Consider the following 17,781-nt stretch of genomic DNA (forward strand, 5'->3'; position numbering starts at 1 on the left):
TTCCCTTAAAGAAAACACCCAACACAATCAACTTAGATTCAATTCTCAGGATTCCTCTTTTGCACATCCTATGCCTTGGATAAAGATGATTCCTTGGTTTGGGCTGAGAAAGGAGGAGTCCAAGGCTGTTGAGATGTTCCCTTTTGTAGGCCCACAGCAGTTTGGCTGCATGAAGAGTCCTCAGCTGGTTTGCTATGTCACAGTAAACAAAAAACACAGTTTAACTTGACCTTAGAGCTGCTCCAATTGAGTAATTCATCAGACGAACTCCATCCAGGCCTTCCCTTTATGAAATTCTATTCCAGTAGAAGTAAACCGAAACCACTCTCTGCCTTGGGTTTATGGTTCATAAACACAAAACAAACAGATTAGATAATAAAAAAGGATGACATTTAACTGGGCTAATATTTGTTTAAACAGCCAATAATCCTCCCTCTTTAAAAGAAAAGGATTGTAGCATCCAAATATCCCTTCCCTGTCCTGTGTTGTCAATACATTTCTCTGTCAATGTCTGGCCGCAGTTACCTCCCCTTTGTGAAAGCCTCCACTGCAGGTGGCTTCTGTCATGTTAATGCTCCAGGGGGAATTGCGTGTCTTAATCTCCATGCAGCTCTTTTGAAAACCTTGCTAAATTAATTCCGATGCTGATGAGGCTCTAGAGGAGTGAGGTGGGGACGCTGAAGTCTTCCCCAATTTCACTGTGCTCGACTCTCATGGCAAAGTTGCCAAAAACGAGGCTCTGAAGACCACTCAGACAAGGAGTTTTGGGGCAAAGAGCCCAATGCCTGAAATTACCCACAGATTCTGCTAATTGGCTCTGAGTTAGAGGTCTTCACCCAGGTTATCAATAATTATCTGACAGTGCTTCTGAGACCTTTGATAAAATGAAGATGGCAGACGTTATTAGCATCTTTCTTAAGTGGTGCCCTATCCACACATTACTAATTCTCCTGCACTGGTATTTCACTTGTTTAAAGAAAATATTACCTTAAATTAGAGACAATAGAAATCACCTAACCCAGTGCCTAGGACATAGTTGCAACTCAATAAATGATGGCTTTTTGTATTAAATTCCCAAAGAAGGAAGTGATTATTAATATTTCATAAAAGGTTGATATAAATTGCTAATGATCTTCATGGACTATAGTTTTAGAAATGATCATTTTCCCTATTCAGTGGATTGCTTTTTTTAATGTGTAGTGCAGTGATTTCCAAAGTTTTGTTCTTTTCTCAGTCTAAGAAATCTTTCTTCGAAAAGGCTTGATCAGAAGTCCAATATTTAAAACAGATAAAACTGAAGCTGTTCTGGTTGAGTCTAGAAAGTGAGTGGGAATCTCAGCATCCAGGTGGAGGCTAAGTTTTTCCCAGCAAAGGCCCTGAGACACTGCTCAAACCCCCCCGCCCCCCACCCCCGCAGGTCTCAGATAAGACATTATAACAACCTGTGGTCTAGGGTTCTGTGTTCTTTGGTTACATGTCTTTCATCTTTAAACTATCATTTACTGGCAGGTACAGTACTAGGCAATCTATATACACAATTTCATTTAATATACTTTCCCAACAGTCCTACCTAAGGATATTATTATCCTCATTTTACAGATGAGGAAACTGAAACTTAAGGAATTTATTTGTTTTTCCCAAAGTTGCAAAATAAGTGAAAAATAGAGTGATGATTTGGATTTAGGACTTTCTGATGCCAAAGCCTCCATCCATTATTTTCTACTGCTTCTCTAAGGTAAACATGGACTGAATAATGAGCTGTAATTGTTTAATTACAACTGAACCAATATTATGCCTCCACTTCCTATCTTATATAGTTGAGATAGAATGAGTGCCATGAGACTACCCAGCATTTTCTTTCATTTCAAAGTCATTAACAGTGAAAAGAAAGGCAAATAAAATAAGAACTACATGCCTAAAATCATCTGACTTTCAAAAGAAGATAAAAATGCTACCCTGTCACTGATCACTCTATCAAGGGGTTCCTGAGCCTCAGAAACCCTGTCTCATTAATAATATATATTTTTCTTAAATTAATTTGGCTCCCCCAAAGCCTGGCCCTTTATGCAAGCAGAATTTGTCATGGCTGATAGGATGTGATTCAAGGAATATATTCTAAATGTGCCTCTGTTTTCCACGTGTCACTAACTAATACCCACAGCCTTGGGTTAAGCGTTGCCCTCTGGCATTTCTCTTTGGAAGTGAAAACTTTCTCTTGTTGGGCAACCTTGTAGAAACTCATACGTAAGCAGGAATACTTTTATTAGATACTTTCTCCCAGAGTAGCATAACCAAGATTAGAACAGAGTTCAAACTCCTATGGTAGAAGCATAATGAAAGTGATTATGTGAAATCACTTTCACATAATCACTTTCACATAAAGTGAGAGAAAAAAGGAGGTGAAAGAGTACCGATTTTGTGGGGGACACACTGTGTGCCAGGAGTTTTTGACATATCATTGCTATAAGATGGGTTTTGTCTGTATATTTATAAATGAAGAAATGGGGGCTCCTGGAGTTTCAGTAGTAACTAGTCGAGTTACCTTTAGCTCATGGCTAGTGAGCAGCTGTGCTGTCTTTTGACCCCACTGATTCCAGATCTTACACCTGTCTTGGTTCTCCTTGGATACATCACCCGTGTCACATTTTTGTCAAGATCCAGCACCGCCCAAGGGGAGTCAGGGAGACCACGCTGAGTGGCTGACCTGTGAGTTACAGAAATGTGGTGATCACAAAGTACCTAACCACTGAGTCCGTTGTTTGTTGCTTCCAGGTGTGTACAGAAGGCAGACTGACCTTGGAGTTCACCTTTGATGATCTCATGAGAATAAAAACATGGCACTTTACCATTAGACAATACAGAGAGTTAGTCCCGAGAAGCATTCTTGCCATGCATGTAAGTAACTTAATTTCTATTTTACTACTTCCTTTCATCCCCTCATTTTACTCAAAAAGGAGAAGCCCCGCTTTCTCACCGTGAAAGAACTCCCAGAGTCTTCACACTTTAGGTAATTAACTCTAAATTATGAGTTTTTCCCCCAAGTTTGGTGCACTGTGAGCCTTTTTAAAAAATAATTTATTATTTTAAACTCCAAATTGAGGTTACCTCAATAAACAGTTTGTACTTTTCTTAAATTCCATGCAGTCATTATCAAGTACTGCTCTGCCTGGGCTAATAAACCTGTTATGTATAAATGGGCAAAGAAATAGAACAAAGAGTAAGAAAAACAGTTTCTAGTTTTGATTAGAACCATCCGACAAGACCTGGGGCTCACATACCTCAGATCCGTGTCCATGCCCTTCCTAACCACAGCGCTGGGAAGCCGCAGAACACCTGGGGTCCTCTTGGTCGCATTTGGCCATAAATCACACCAAATTTATTGAGCACAAATGAGGTGCAAGGGTGGATTTGATGGCAATCTAGAGAGATTTTTAAAGGTAAGACTTGGTAGGAACTCATCAGGTCTGTCCCTTAAGAAGGAGTCACATAGCATCAAATTAAATAAATCCCTCTTCCAGAATGCGCGATGCAGCAGCTTCTGCGAAAATGCTTTGGAACAAAATCAGACTGAATGAGCCTGATTTTTAAGACCCTGTACAATGAAAAGAGAATACAGTCACAGTAGTGAGCGTTTACTGGGTGTTTGATATGCAGGGCCTGCGCTAAGCATTTTGGACACCTTATATTTAGTCCCTACAGTAACTCGAAGAGGTGAATTGTTATTACTCCTATTTCGAAGTAAGGAAATGGAAGCTCAGATAGGTTTAATAAGTTGTCCAATGCTTTTCAGCCCAAAAGGGACAAATCAGGTTTCGATTCAGCAGGTTCTGACTCTAACACCCAGGCTGATAAGCTGTCTGTCTCCCCACTGTCCATACACAGGCTGTCTCCCCAGGCTTTTGTCCTCAACACCCTCCTCCCATCTGGTTTGTCCAATCTCTGCCCTTTCCATCAACCCTGTGCTTTCTGCTGTACACTTGAGTGCTGTACACTTGAGTGCTACATTCTTTTTGCCCATCCATGCCCAAGTCCTCCTCAGTTTTCAAAGCCCAGTTCACATTCTCCTCTCTCCTTGAAGCAGTCTGGAATAGCCATTCTTATTGGTCTCAAAATAGACAGAGAAGTAGCAGCGTAGAGTAGTGGTCAGGAGCCTGGGCCTGAGAACACACGGGTTTGAATCCCTGTTCCTGTGTGACCTTGGGCAAGTGGCATGACATCTCTGTTCTTCCAGTCCCTCATCTATAAAATGAGTATAGTAATAGAGCCTGCCTCAGAGGACTGGTTTGAAAATTAAGAGTTAATGCACATAAGCACTTAGGCCAGTGCCTGGCACATAGTAGGACCTCTGAAAGTATTGGTGATTGGCTATCAGCAGCAATGGCCATGATGAAAGCAAAAATATCCTTCCATGGGTTTATTATCGTCCTGTCTTCCAACTGCAATGTGAGCTCCTTGAGGTCGACCACAACTATTTGATGCGTCGCTACAGAACCAGCTCTTCCTGGAACCTGGAACGGCTTCAATAAACACCAGCTCCATGTCCACAAAGGATCCCCTTTCCAGAAATTGACATGAAAAGTGACAAGCTCTGACTGTTTCTCCTGCATTTTATTTATATACACAAAGCCAGTTGGTTGTATCACTGTGAGGAAAATTAAAGTAAAAAAAAAAGAATCAATTAAGGTGTTGGTATAACCTAGATGGTCTCATGAATGCAGATGTGGAGACAAAGGGATGTTTACTAAGACTTCCTCTGTTTAGCAACAGTTTATATCAATTAAAAAAGAAGAAAAGACAAACAGAAAGAAAGAGCATCAACTAAGAGACACTTTACATTGGAATCCAGAAAGAATTTTCATTTTTTTCTGGTCAAATGGAACATTGGGGGTGGCCCACAAAACATCACATCTTTTTGTTCTGTGGCTGATACTTTGGAAAATATTATGCATACCCTTGCAGTCCTGCAGGATGAAAATTGTTGAAGACATCTATTTCTAGCCTTCGCTTAATGGGGAGGAGAGTTAGAATTTTTTAATATATGTGTATATTTCATGGCAGTTGCAAAGTTTTCACATTTAGTCCTCAGCTCCAAGCTGCTGAAAACAACACTGTCACAACACGCAGCAGAGGCCAGTCCTAAAGCATGGCTCTGCTAGATCCAGCCCACACCTTCCCTCGGGGCAGGGGGGCGGCAGTGCCAGGGACCTCGGAGGTGTCCTGGCTGGACTTAATGACCCTCCTCCTGAAGACGCAGGGCCTCTCACAGAGGAGGTAAAGTCATTTCTCCCATCTGACTCAGTTTGATTCTCCCTGGCGATGGGTCTTGCACCACTGATCCAAAAGTGTCCTTAAGTGTTATATGCAAGTGTCTTCAAAATGTGAATTAAATTATCTCCAGCAGCCTGCCCCTCTGAGAAAAATTGACAAGGTGCAGATTGTGTTTCTTAGCAGCTGTAGCACAGTTGAGGACTTTGTTGGTACCATCTTACAGGGCTAAAATATATGATTTTTTTCCTGTTTAGGCACAAGATCCTCAGGTCCTGGATCAGCTGTCCAAAAACATCACCAGGATGGGGCTAACAAATTTCACCCTCAACTACCTCAGGGTAAGACCAATGGGTTGATTATATTTCCTGTTGAGTTTGAATTTAGAGGTTTATATATATCTTGAGCCAAGGAATTAAAATGAGGTAATATATCACAATACGTATATCTTTTTAAATTTATTTTATTCAAGTATAGTTGATTTACAATGTTGTGTTAATTTCTACTATACAGCAAAGTGATTCAGTTATACATATATATACATTCTTTTTCATATTCTTTGCCATTATGGTTTATCACAGGAATTGAATATAGTTTCCTGTGTTATACAGTAGGACCTTGTTGTTTATCCATCCTGTATATAATAGTTTGCATCTGCTAATCCCAAACTCCCACTCCACCCCTCCCCCACCCTTGGTAACCACAAGTCTGTTCTCTATGTCTGTGAGTCTGTTTCTGTTTCGTAGAAACAAAATTCATTTATGTCATAGTTTAGATTTCACATATAAGTGATATCGTATGGTATTTGTCTTTTTCTGACTTACTTCACTTAGTATGATAATCTCTAGTTCCATCCATGTTGCTGCAAATGACATTATTTCATTCTTTTTTATGGCTGCGTAATATTCCATTGCATGCGTGGACCACATCAACAATTGCAAATGTTGATGGACATTTAGGTTGTTTACTTGTCTTGACAATTGTGAATAGTAGCACAATATGTATGTCTTATACCACAGTGTGTGTGTGTGTGTGTGTGTGTGTGTGTGTGTGTGTGTGATCAACAGATGATTGGGTTTAATTAACAAAAAGCATCAAACCTAGACTTTGTCAGTGTTCTTCTTCTCTATGTTTGTATGACTCCTGGAATAAATTATTCACAGGCTAGCAATGTCTCTTTCATAAAATGCTTTGGCATTATGTCCCTTCTGATTGTTTCAAGTTTCCAATGTGCTTTTGTTGAGTTCACAGCCTCTGTGTCTGTACCCAGGGACCAGTCACCTATGAGGAGGCTCAGTGTGCCCTCCAGAGAGAGTCCCTTGAAGAAATTCACCTTGGTGCTATAACACAGACATTTATTTCTAAGGCTTCTTAGGGACTTTCTGTGTAACATGTAACAGATTTTCTGGTTTGGATATAAAGTGAATTTTTATTTAAAAAAAATTAAATGTTAGGCAAAACTCTCTGCCCACATAACGCTTACAGCCTCCGTATTTGGTCTAACAGGGTAACATATATCACACTGGTTTTTAGTGTGGACTGGCAGTCATCACATTGCAAGTAGAGGATATGGTTTCCTTCATAAAGCAAGCATTGTCTTCCAGAGTCAACACGAAGGCAGTGGCCACAGTCCACATTCCTTTGCCTCTGAGTTGCTGGCTTCCTTCACCACCGTGATGTAGCAGACCACTTCTCCAGGGCCCGACCCCATCATAATGTTTATGCTATTGTTTCTTTATCCTTAAGTGCAGGTTTGTGAATTTTGTTTTGTATTCACAATCCTCTAAGTACAGTCATGTTTGCATACATTGCAATGCTGAAATGTCCTGGCCGGACTTCCTCCTCTGTAAGTGAAGAATAATTTGGACAAATGTTTCCAAGTCATGCCCTCACTGCAATGTGCCGGGCACTGGGCAAGACACTGAAGATTCAAAGACAAAAGTCGTTGCACCTGTTATCAAGAAACGTCCTCCTACGAGAGTCAGACCCATAAAGACAGAACATTATATGCAAAATGGTGAATACCATGATAGAAGTTTCCAGATGAAATTATGGGAATACAAGATAGACATCTCAGAAGAATCAGTCAGAGAAGGCTTCATGGAAGAGATAATGCCTGTGTAGTGTGTGAAAGAATGAATAAAGTTAAACCAGAGAAAGGAGGAGGAAGGACATTTCCATCAGAGGGAGCAGAAGTTAGGGGATGGAATTCCAAGCAGTCTGTTGATGCTGGGACATGAAGGGAGTTGCCAGGAGAAATGGGAGAGAGAGTTAGTTGGGAGCCAGGTCTTGGAGCAATTGGCTGCCTGGGCTACTGGGCCAGGAGCCTCTGAAAAGATTAACCACGAGGATGGCAGTGTCCCCTTCTTGGGTGAGCGAGAAGAGTCTCTTTCTATTCAGTTTAGATGCCCCAGAGCCCAGTCGAGACGTGGCAAAAGCCAGAGTCAGCTTCACTTCCCACCGCCTCACCCCCAGCATGCCCGCCCCTTTGGCAGCCCTGAGCCAGGGCGTTCTCCACTCAACAGCCCCCTGGTTCCTGCTCAGAGGAAAACCAGAATCTGCCCAGGAGGGTGGATCCAGAGGGGAGTGTTCCCAGCCAAGGTAGCCGAGGCTACGTTCTCCTAAACCTCCAGGCTCTGCATTAAAAACTGCTCCCCCGTGGGGCTCCTGGCACAGTGGGAGTGGGTAGCAATGTCTGGGCAAGTGAGGGTCTGCAGTGCCATTCCAGCCACAGGAATTCAGAAGGATGCCCTACACTGCTGGGCATTTCTTCTTGTCAGGAACCAGGAGAGATTTAGTTTAAACCATCTGAACATGCCTCTCCTTAGGCGGATCAAGAATTTCCACACTACGTACCCTCAGCTGACCTCACATAGGAATCTGGGACTTTGGAGTCTATCCTAGACTTGGTCGCTAACTCTCTGCTGAGATCTTGGACAGATCCTTTATTACATCTTTTAGCTGCGTTTAACACAGAGAAATAAAGGCTGAATTTCCCGCACCCCGCCCCCAGTTGCTCTTATTGTCATCAGTGAAACTGTGGCCTTCACCCTGGGGTCAACAAGGCCCACTGGTCCCCACATCTGCAGTTCTCTGCTTCCAGCCCACGAAGAGTGAGGACATCACACCTGCAGAGGGGGAATGACACAGGGAACCGTGTATGGTTTGGGGCAATAGAGAGTAGCGTTTCCAAGGCTACCATCTGAAGTAGCGGTAGCTGCAGGCTCTGCTATATGTACACGTCCTGATGTAGCTGGATGTCACAATGGCCCACGTGCACCAGTACCTTCCCCACAAGAGAGCTGGCACAGATGGTATAAGTAAAGTCAGTCACCCAGCTTTAAGTCCCCAAGTGGCAGAACCAGGACTTGAACTCTAGAATCTATGTGTCTCATGGCAAAACTGCTGCCTTTCTAGTAAGAAAGTAGAATGATAGGGTTTTTTTTTAAATTTTTGTATTGAAGTATAGTTGATTTACAATGTTGTGTTACTTTCAGGTGTACAGCAAAGTGATTCATATATATATGTATATGCACACATATATATTCTTTTCCAGATTCTTGTTTATAGATTATTACAAGATATTGAATATAGCTGCCTGTAATATACAGTAGGTCCTTGTTGTTTATCTATTTTATATACAATAGTGTGGATCTGTTAATCCCAAACTTCTAATTTATCCCTCCCCCCTTCCCCTTTGGTAACCATAAGTTTGTTTTCTATGTCTGGGAATCTGTTTTGTAAATAAGTTCATTTGTACCATTTTTTTTTAGATTCCACAAATAAGTGACATCCTGTGATATTTGTCTTTCTGTTTGACTTACTTCACTTACTATGATGCTCTCTAGGTCCATCCATGGTGCTGCAAATGGCACTATTTCATAGAATGATGATATTGGTAGGAATTGGGTCATGTCTTTCCTTCCTTGACGGGGGAGTCAGCGTCTCTCACTGGGTCCTTAACGTACTTCGCCAAAAGTAATATCAGTTCCTGGTTTAACCGGAGGATTAAGTAAGACGATCCACGTAAAGGGTTTAGCCCAGAGCCCGGGACAGCAAGTACCCAGTTAGTATTCACTGTCATATTTATTGAGCACCTGCTGGGTGTCCATCATTATTCCTCATACTGAAACCACTTAGAGCAGCATGGCATCTGGCTGTCTTCTCTCACCCTGGTCCTCCCAACACCACTTGATTTCCCCGGCTTGTGCATCCTGGTTCAGTGGCCGTTTGCCTTTCTTGCCTCCACTCACTCCATCACTTACTCATCTATTGATTGCTTCAGGACACTTACTGAGCCTGTTCTGTCTTCCTGGCTGTGTGCCAGGTGCTGGACCTTCATCGTGGAGACCTGGCCTTCTTCCTAGGGGGGTGCTCACAGGCTGATGGGCAAGGCCGGCTACAGCTCCAGTGAGGCGTGCTGACATGGAGGGATGTGCAAGGCCCGTGAGAGCCCAGGGAAGAACCCATGGGTCTCGGGAAGACGGTCAGGATAGAAGCCAACCTCCCATCAGCAACCCCTCCGGGCAGCTGTGAGCCCCTTGGCAAATCATGGCTGAGCAGATTCTCAAACTCAGAAGCCAAATCCAGGACACACAGGCTTCCATGAGGAGACCTGGCCTGGTCAGTGGTCGCTAAGAAGGAGAAACAAAAGTTACTTCTTCATTTCAGAACCGGAATCTAAGATTCCCCTGGTACTCTTATTACCTACTTTTGTAAGACAGTTGAGCAGTCAGAAAAACCATTTATTTATAAAACTGCCTTAAAACCTGGAGCTCCCCCATCCTTCTGAGGAACTCAGCCTTGTCTCAAACCTCAGAAAGTCAGGTGAAGTGTCGATTAAATAGAGTTAATGAACTTCAATAACTATGCCCAGTATCTGCAGAAGAGGTGAGATGTTTTATGTTGACAAATATTAATGCAAGGCCTTCTAAATCAGTAGAAGAATTTTAAGAATCAATGTGTCCTGCTTTGGAAAGGAGGAATGGAGATTTTAAATACTCCAGACATCTGAAATTTCAGTAAGATTTGTCTTTCATGAAACGAAATTAAGCAATACAGAAGGTAAGCAATTATAATCACCTAGCTTCGCCAGAACAAGTTCATTTATTCCCAGGAAATTCCGAATCACTCTCAGGGCAGCCTGCCCTCGGGGCATGTGCAAAGCCCGCCAAGGCGGCTCCCCGGTTTGGAGGAAGGAGCCTGCGAAGCACAGCAGCCCAGCTCCAGAGCTTGTGAACACAGATGATGATGCTGGTGCGCCGGGCAGCACTCTGCTGGGACTCTGGGGACCTGATGCTTTCGAAGTGACCACAGAACAGCCGTTGTCATTTGATTTGAGTTGTCAAACTGCCTGCGTTCCCTCGGGCACATCCCAGCACATCAAGGCTGGAGGTGCGCGGTGCTTGGAGGCCAATGGCTGGTTCGCTGGTCCTCGAGGAGCAGAGGCTGGAGGTGGCCGAGCAGAGATGATGCCCTGACCAGGTGTGGCCTCACTTCCTCTGCAGGCCGCCTCGGTGACCTCTGGGAGGCCAGGGCTTACTGACCGAGCGTCCCTGTGGTAGTTATCTGGGCTGGGGCTGGGGCTGGGAACGGACCTGCCGAGTGAGTGGCTGTTAGGCATCCCGGAAACCGGGTAGTGTGTTTCACAAAACGTGCCCGCCGTCTCCTGGAGAGGGAGTCATTTCCTAAAGTGGATGTGACGGTGCCCCTCAGTCAGTGCATTCTGGTGAGGGAACGAGAGAGGGGAGAAGGGGGTGGGATTTCAGGAACGTGTCCTTTACCATGTTTGCTGGACACAGCAGTAGGCCCTGCTGTCCCTGGTATTCCTTGAAGAGGGCACAGGAAGGCCAGGTGCCCTTGAAGAGGCATCGGCGCAAGTCCAAGTCAATGAGACCTGCCCGTGGCACCTCATCAGCTCCCCCCAGATCCCCTTCGCCCGTTATTCACTGTTCATTCCACAAGCATCTATAAGACACCACTCTTGTGCCAGGTCTCCGACACCCTTAAGGAGATCACTGCCTGGTAGGGGAGAAAGAAAAAAAATGTGCTGGGAGAGAAATCTGTCCGGGTACAGAGACGCACATAATGCTAGCTAACATCACTGAGCACTTCCTGTGTGCCAGGTATGCAGCTGTGCTCTTTGCCGGGAGTCTTTTTTTAATACAACAACCTTACAGGACTCCTGTTAGTCCTGTTTTGCAGATGGGGAAACTGAGGCACAGGGAGGTAACTTCCCAAAGTCACAGAGCCGGTGAGTGGCAGAGAAGGGATTTAAAGCCACGGTCTGACTCCAGGTACAAAGGATGGAGGAGTTGTTGGACGGCGGGTGTGGAAGGTATAAGTCTTCAAGGAGGAACTGGCCCTTGAATTGATTCTGAAAGATGAGTAGATGGTCCCAGACAGACAAGACAGAGGGTCAGCCATGCGCAGTGTCAGAGAAGGATGCAGAAAGCTGGTGGGGGGGTAGGGGCTGGGGGAACACTAGACAGTTCCACATGGCTGGAATGTAACTTTTAAGTTTGTTTAAGGAGTTTGGGTCCAAAACGTACAGGTTAGCTGAGTGGTATAGTTCTAGAGAAAGTTTTGTCCTGGAAAGAGCATGGCATGGTCCAGGGAAGCATCTCATGCTGAGTCCTGGCCTAAGGGGTCAGACAAACAAGAGGATGTGTCAGAGGACAGCCACTTGCTAGCTTTGTGACCCTGGGAAAGTTACTTGACCTTTCTGAGCCTGTTTCCTTATCTGGGAAATGGGATGTAACACCACCCTCGCTGGATTCCAGTGAGATAAATTCATGTGGAGTTCCCTTCTCTTTGCCAGGTGCACTCTTGTAAGGGTCTCTGGTCCTTTCTCCTGGGTAGAGTCCAGTCTTTTAGGTCTCTGGTCCTACCTCTTGGGTGGAATCAAGTCATTCACTAGATTCCGCTGTATTCAGAGTTATGAGGAGAGCTCTCGTGGGTCAGCACACCCAGGAGTCTCATCCTTTAATTCTCGACTTTCATTTCATCAAAGTGAAAGCCCTTTCTAACTCAGGGTTTGAACTTGCCATCATTTCCAGTTTCTCATATGCAGCTCTTATATGTGAATGTTTACTGTATGCAGAAACTGTTTTCTTTAACTAGGTTTAAAGAATAAGACTTTAAAATTGAAAACGAATTGACATCTGTTCCATTTCCTATCCCATAGAAAGAATGAGGGTTGGTAATGCAGAAACCCTGTCGGTAAGCATTTAAAGGAAACCTCTGGCTTGGCCATGAATGGAATGCGCCGTTTTCATTCATCTCCCATCAACAGTAGAGTGGACAATCCTTGCCCACTGGATACTGTAGGGACAGCACTTCTTTATACCTTGAAGGTTTGGGGTAGTTTGGCTTTGCTTTTAAATTTTAAGTCAATCGTCTAACCAAGAGACTTTTGGGGTGGCATCTACTAGGTTCCAGGCTCAAAAGGGCCAGGGCCAGGGTGTTTATAAGAATGGATAAGGCACATTCCCTTTTGCGGGGAGTTGAAGACACTGTTATAAGTCGGTCTGCTTCCAGTTCACATTGTCCAGCCTCAGCTGGGGACCTCAGGTCATCCCAGAGTGTTTCTCCTCTCCTAATAGCCTGAGGATACCCATCCTTGTTGGTCTCAGCAGATGACTTAACTTGGACTTGTTTACAGTTTCTAGTGCCCTCGTCAAGTGCTCTGCTTCTGACTTTGGCACTCTAGGCCCTCCGTGACGGGGCCTCTGCTGCTTCCCGGCCTCTTCCCACATCCCTTCCCCATCTCACATATCATCCTGTAGCCACGCAAACCGCCTGCATTTCCCCGAACTCGTCATGCCGTGTTGCTTCCATGCCTTGGAACAGTATGGCTCACTGCCTGCAACACTGTTCCTACCCTTCCCTTCCATCCAGTTTTCCCAGGCTAGCTTCTCCTCATCCTGCAGGACTCATCGGCCATCACCTTCGCTGAGAATCTCTCTCTGACTCTCAGCGGGAGCAGCTGCCCCTCCCCTGTGCCCCTGGTTCTTTGCACACAGGATCTCCTGCTTACCTCTTGGTAGGTCCTGCATAAGAATTGTCACTCCACGCATCTGTCTCCTGTGCTAGACTCAGAGCAACATAAGGTCAGATTATCTCGTATTTCTAGGGCCTCACAAGGTCTAGATCACGATAAACACCCAGTAAATGCCTCTTGAATGGATGGCTGGTGGATGGGAGCTTGGTAAATGGAAGACTAGGTTTTGAATGACATACACACACCAAAAGTAATAGAACTCGGATGAGTTCACCTGCCCTACAGTATTTAAAAAAAAAAAAATGTGTGATTCATTTTCAAAGTCACTACCTAGAACTTCACCATGAAATCTAAAGAGAAGTAGAGTTGAATGCATCAAGAAATGAAAGAAACATGGCATGGGGCCTCCAGATTGCTCTAGTGTGCAAAATTCCCACTTAAAATACTCAGACTTCCCAATGTCAATTTTTATTCTAATACCACTACTTCTACTTGCTCTGAATCAGCATTTAATTTTTACTCTAAGTGCCATTATGCCCTTCTCATTGTTTTGGAAATGTGTTCTTTCAGATCTCAAGGACACATTTCTTTCTTTTTTTTTTTTTTTTGCGGTACGCGGGCCTCTCACTGTTGTGGCCTCTCCCGTTGCGGAGCACAGGCTCCGGACGCGCAGGCTCAGCGGCCATGGCTCACGGGCCCAGCCGCTCCGCGGCATGTGGGATCTTCCCCGACCGGGGCACGAACCCATGTCGCCTGCATCGACAGGCGGACTCTCAACCACTGCGCCACCAGGGAAGCCCGACATATTTCTTAATGGGAGATTTTTTTTGCCTATTTTCTTTGGCCAGCTTTTCCTGATGCTTGGATACACAAACTTTTTTTAAGCATTATGTTTAACGCAACTTTAAAACATCTTATTATCCTGTATCCCCGCCAAAAGATATTTTCTTTGTGTTTCCTCTTACTCTTTCTCCATCTAATATGCATAATTTCTGCATAAATGTAATCAGTATACATACAATTTCTTAATGTTATTTGGTAAACACTTTTGCGTGTTTCTACATAGTTATCCTATCAGGCATTTATCATTTATCACCCTGCAAATATTCCAGGGTGGGGCTAACCAAAACGTTTCTCTAAATGTTGAGCGCTGAAGTCCTATTCAAGTTGTTGCTGTCATTAATACCATTCCTCTAAGTACCCTTGCCGTGTCCTGCTCTCAGTGATGTTCTCTGCAGAGGCGGAGCTGTGGAGGCCATGTGGGTAAGAAAAGCAAACGTGCTTCAGATTCAGAGAAATGTGGGTTCAGATGCTAACCCCCCTACGACCCATAACAGCCTTGAACCAGTCGTTGAAATTCTCTGAATCCCGCTTTCTTCATCTGAATATCAGGAAGAATAATGTCTCACAGGTTGGCACACATTACATTTTATAAGATTAGATGAGTTACAAGGTAAAAGAGCCCGGCACACAGGAGGAAAGTAATAAACACTAGTCCCCTCCTGTGCTGCCTAGAGCCGTGGATCAGGGCTCCAATTTCACGTTTGCCACTTTCTCCTTCTATGATATTGATTAATAACTGCCTTAATTTCTCGGAGCCCCAGTTTTCTCACACATGAGTAATGACGTACATTGTGAATCACAAGAACTGAATCACAGTCGAGGGTTAAAACGATCGTGCGTGCGAAGAGCACATGTAACTTGAAAAGACTCCACCAGGAAGCCAAGCAAGTCTCATTCCGTTTGTCACTCCTGTACATTGGTCATGGCCTTGAATTCTACACTGAGACTCTGAAGCCAGATGATAGATCAGAAAGAAGGAGAAGTGATAAATGAATGACATGTGCCGAGGAGGGTGGCAGGAGGGAGTCTGAGGCATGTGCCGTGTATTTGGAGCCCCTTTTCCAATACAAAGTATGATCATTGTCACTGGGTGTTTTCAATACGATTTATAACCTTTTGTTGTGATTGTTAGATAAATCTACCTCTTCAGACAAGCAGGGTCCTCAACTGGGAGTGAAAGCACTGAGTTTTCATGGGAATGTTTTTTGATCCCGTACCTTTAATTTCCCAACCGAATGAAAATTTTTGTTGCTGTGATTGTTACATTCTAAAGAACATTGGTCCTTGCATGTAGCTTCTACAGGTAGCAAAAGAGTATTGTCCAATGTCTGGAAGAACTGAGCAATTAGCTTTGGAAAATGACCCTCAACAGAATGACATGACGTGACCTCTTGGAGTGGCCGTGGCTGGAGTGAGCGTTTGGAATCCTGCCAAGGTGTTTTTTGTTTGTTTTTTTATTTTTATGAGGCTTGACTGCCAGCCAGGATATTTTCCTTGGTTTTATGACACGAGAAAGGATTACAGTCCAATCCCCTTTCCTATCTAAATGCCAAGCCAAGCCCGAGGATGGAACAGGATCCTCGCTCAGAGATTGAGATGAACCAGCGCTAGTGGCAGTCACCGTAATTATGGGCTGGCATCTGAGCAGACCGCTGACGGTTCACGCAGGCAGACCAGCAGCACACTCTTACTAAACACTGAAGTTGGCGGCGGGGAAAGAACCATCCCAGCAAACCTCCGGGGCTTCCCACAGGGCCTTCATGGTATGAACCCTCAAAAAGCCCACAGCCTAAAACGTGCTATTCACTCTGTGGTCCTTGGATCACTGCAGATTTGCAAACTGTTTGGTACCAGTTTGTGACAAGTCCAGAAAACGAGAATTAAAAACTTTAAAACTACTATAACAGTCGGACATTGCCAGGACATCCAAGTTCATGCAGTGGACTCAACCCACTGACCGGGCTATAGAGCAGTTTAGGTGTGATTCAACTCCCGTGCTGCGTGGCCACTAGTCAAGTGTTGGGAGCACACGTGACCCATCGCCGGACAAGCGCTGGCTTAGAACACTCATCATGAATCGTATTCAGAGACCGTTCAGAACCACCATGACCGTCATAACACCATTAGCTAGCCAGGAACTTCTCTGTTTCTCAATAAAAGGATGAGACAAGGAATTATTATCCACATTTTACAGATAAAGATCAGTCAGTGCCTGAGGTTGCGAAGCTGGTCCTGGCAGCAGTGCTTCCCAGGGCTCAGGCCTGCCTGTTCCCCAAGCCCCCTGCACACCCAGTCTTGGTGAGGACAGGCTCCTTGGCCTGGGCCTGCAGGAGAGTTGGTGCTTTAAGAGTGAGTGGCCTCCGAAACAAAGCTGTCCCACCTCATTCTGACTTTTCCACTCCTCCTGCCGTTGGAGAAAGGCTCCATCTGAGTGAAGGCAAAGAAAGGCCTTCTGAGCCGTGAGAACAGTGCACACATAGAATGAGCAAAACCTGGAACACCCAAAGGGAACTTTTCATTGCATTTAGAGATGGAAAAGCAGTACACGTGACCACATGATAAGGGAATTAAAGCAGTTAACTCTTAAAGAAGTAAAAAAACCGTAACATAGAGACAGCCCTGTGACCAGAAAACCGTGATTTCTAAAGTCAAGCCAAAAGAAACGGCTATCAGAACATTAAAAGAGAAAACTATACACACACACACACAAACAGTATTTTTAAAGAGCAGTCCTAACTGAAAACAATTTCAGAGCCACCCATGTTTCTAAAATTCTCGACCTTAAAGGTACAAATAGGGCTAGGATTAAAGAAAGTAATTTCCCAGTCTCGGCACTAGAGAAAGAGAAAGAAATTGTTGTTTAACAAGACACTGAAAATCAGGGGAGATGGGAGGTGGGAAATGGCAGTCTGGGGGGAAATGGCTGAGGGATTGCAAAATGAAGTGCAGGACGGAGCCCAGAATTAATGGTCCTGAGAAACAGCCTTCCTAATTGTCTAGAATGGGTAAAAAATGTATGTCAGGAAAATTCGGGGCAGGGGGCAAGGGGAGAGCTGTTTGAATTTATTTTAATTTAAGAGCACAGGCAGGGAAGTAGCCTGAAACGTGAAAAGGGGCTAGTAGGTTTCACTGTGTAGCGATGGGGCTCGAGACCTTTCTCTGTGCCCGGTCTCTGTTGTTCTCTAACTTTGCCTGGGCACCACCTCAGTGCCCACAGAAAACTCACATTCCTTAGAGATAGCAACTGTTATTAGATGGCATGACCTCATCATTTGTCCCCAGCAGAGTTCAAGGAGCAGAGTAGGTAGAAAACAAACAAACTTGTGAAAGCGGGGAAGACAGATGAGGTTAAACTCTTCTGTCCTGATCTTCATAAATCCGCTTGGGAGTGGCTGGAAATGTGAACCATAATTAAGAGAAAACAAATAAATTTTAAAGTATCTACCATGCCCCTCCCAAAGAAGAGAGGGCAGTGAACTGAGATTGTTGAGTACCTACTATGGGCAAGACACAAACTTGGCTTTATTTAATCCTCACAACTGGTTTGGGAGGTAGGTGTTCATTTTATAGAAGGAACAGATTCATTGCAGTTCCGGGGCTCATCTAAGGTCATTCAGTGGGTAAATCGCCAGGCTGGATGGGATCCCATGTTGACCTGGTGCCCTGCCCAC

General features: G+C 44.5%; 1 protein-coding gene across 8 annotated transcripts in view; it reads left to right on the forward strand.

The window, feature by feature from the left end:
• Positions 1-17,781, forward strand: part of LDB2 (LIM domain binding 2) — a 381,494-nt gene that overhangs the window by 304,545 nt on the left and 59,168 nt on the right. For all 8 annotated transcript variants that reach the window (XM_027103291.1, XM_027103290.1, XM_027103293.1 and 5 more), the window contains exons 4-5: positions 2,773-2,895; positions 5,523-5,606. In XM_027103291.1, the coding sequence (XP_026959092.1) occupies positions 2,773-2,895; positions 5,523-5,606 (207 nt within the window). The remainder of the gene's footprint in view (positions 1-2,772; positions 2,896-5,522; positions 5,607-17,781) is intronic.

Source organism: Aethalodelphis obliquidens, unplaced genomic scaffold (genome assembly GCF_003676395.1).
Source record: "Aethalodelphis obliquidens isolate GAN/ISIS:26980383/991018 unplaced genomic scaffold, ASM367639v1 scaffold6, whole genome shotgun sequence".
NCBI lineage: Eukaryota > Metazoa > Chordata > Mammalia > Artiodactyla > Delphinidae > Aethalodelphis > Aethalodelphis obliquidens.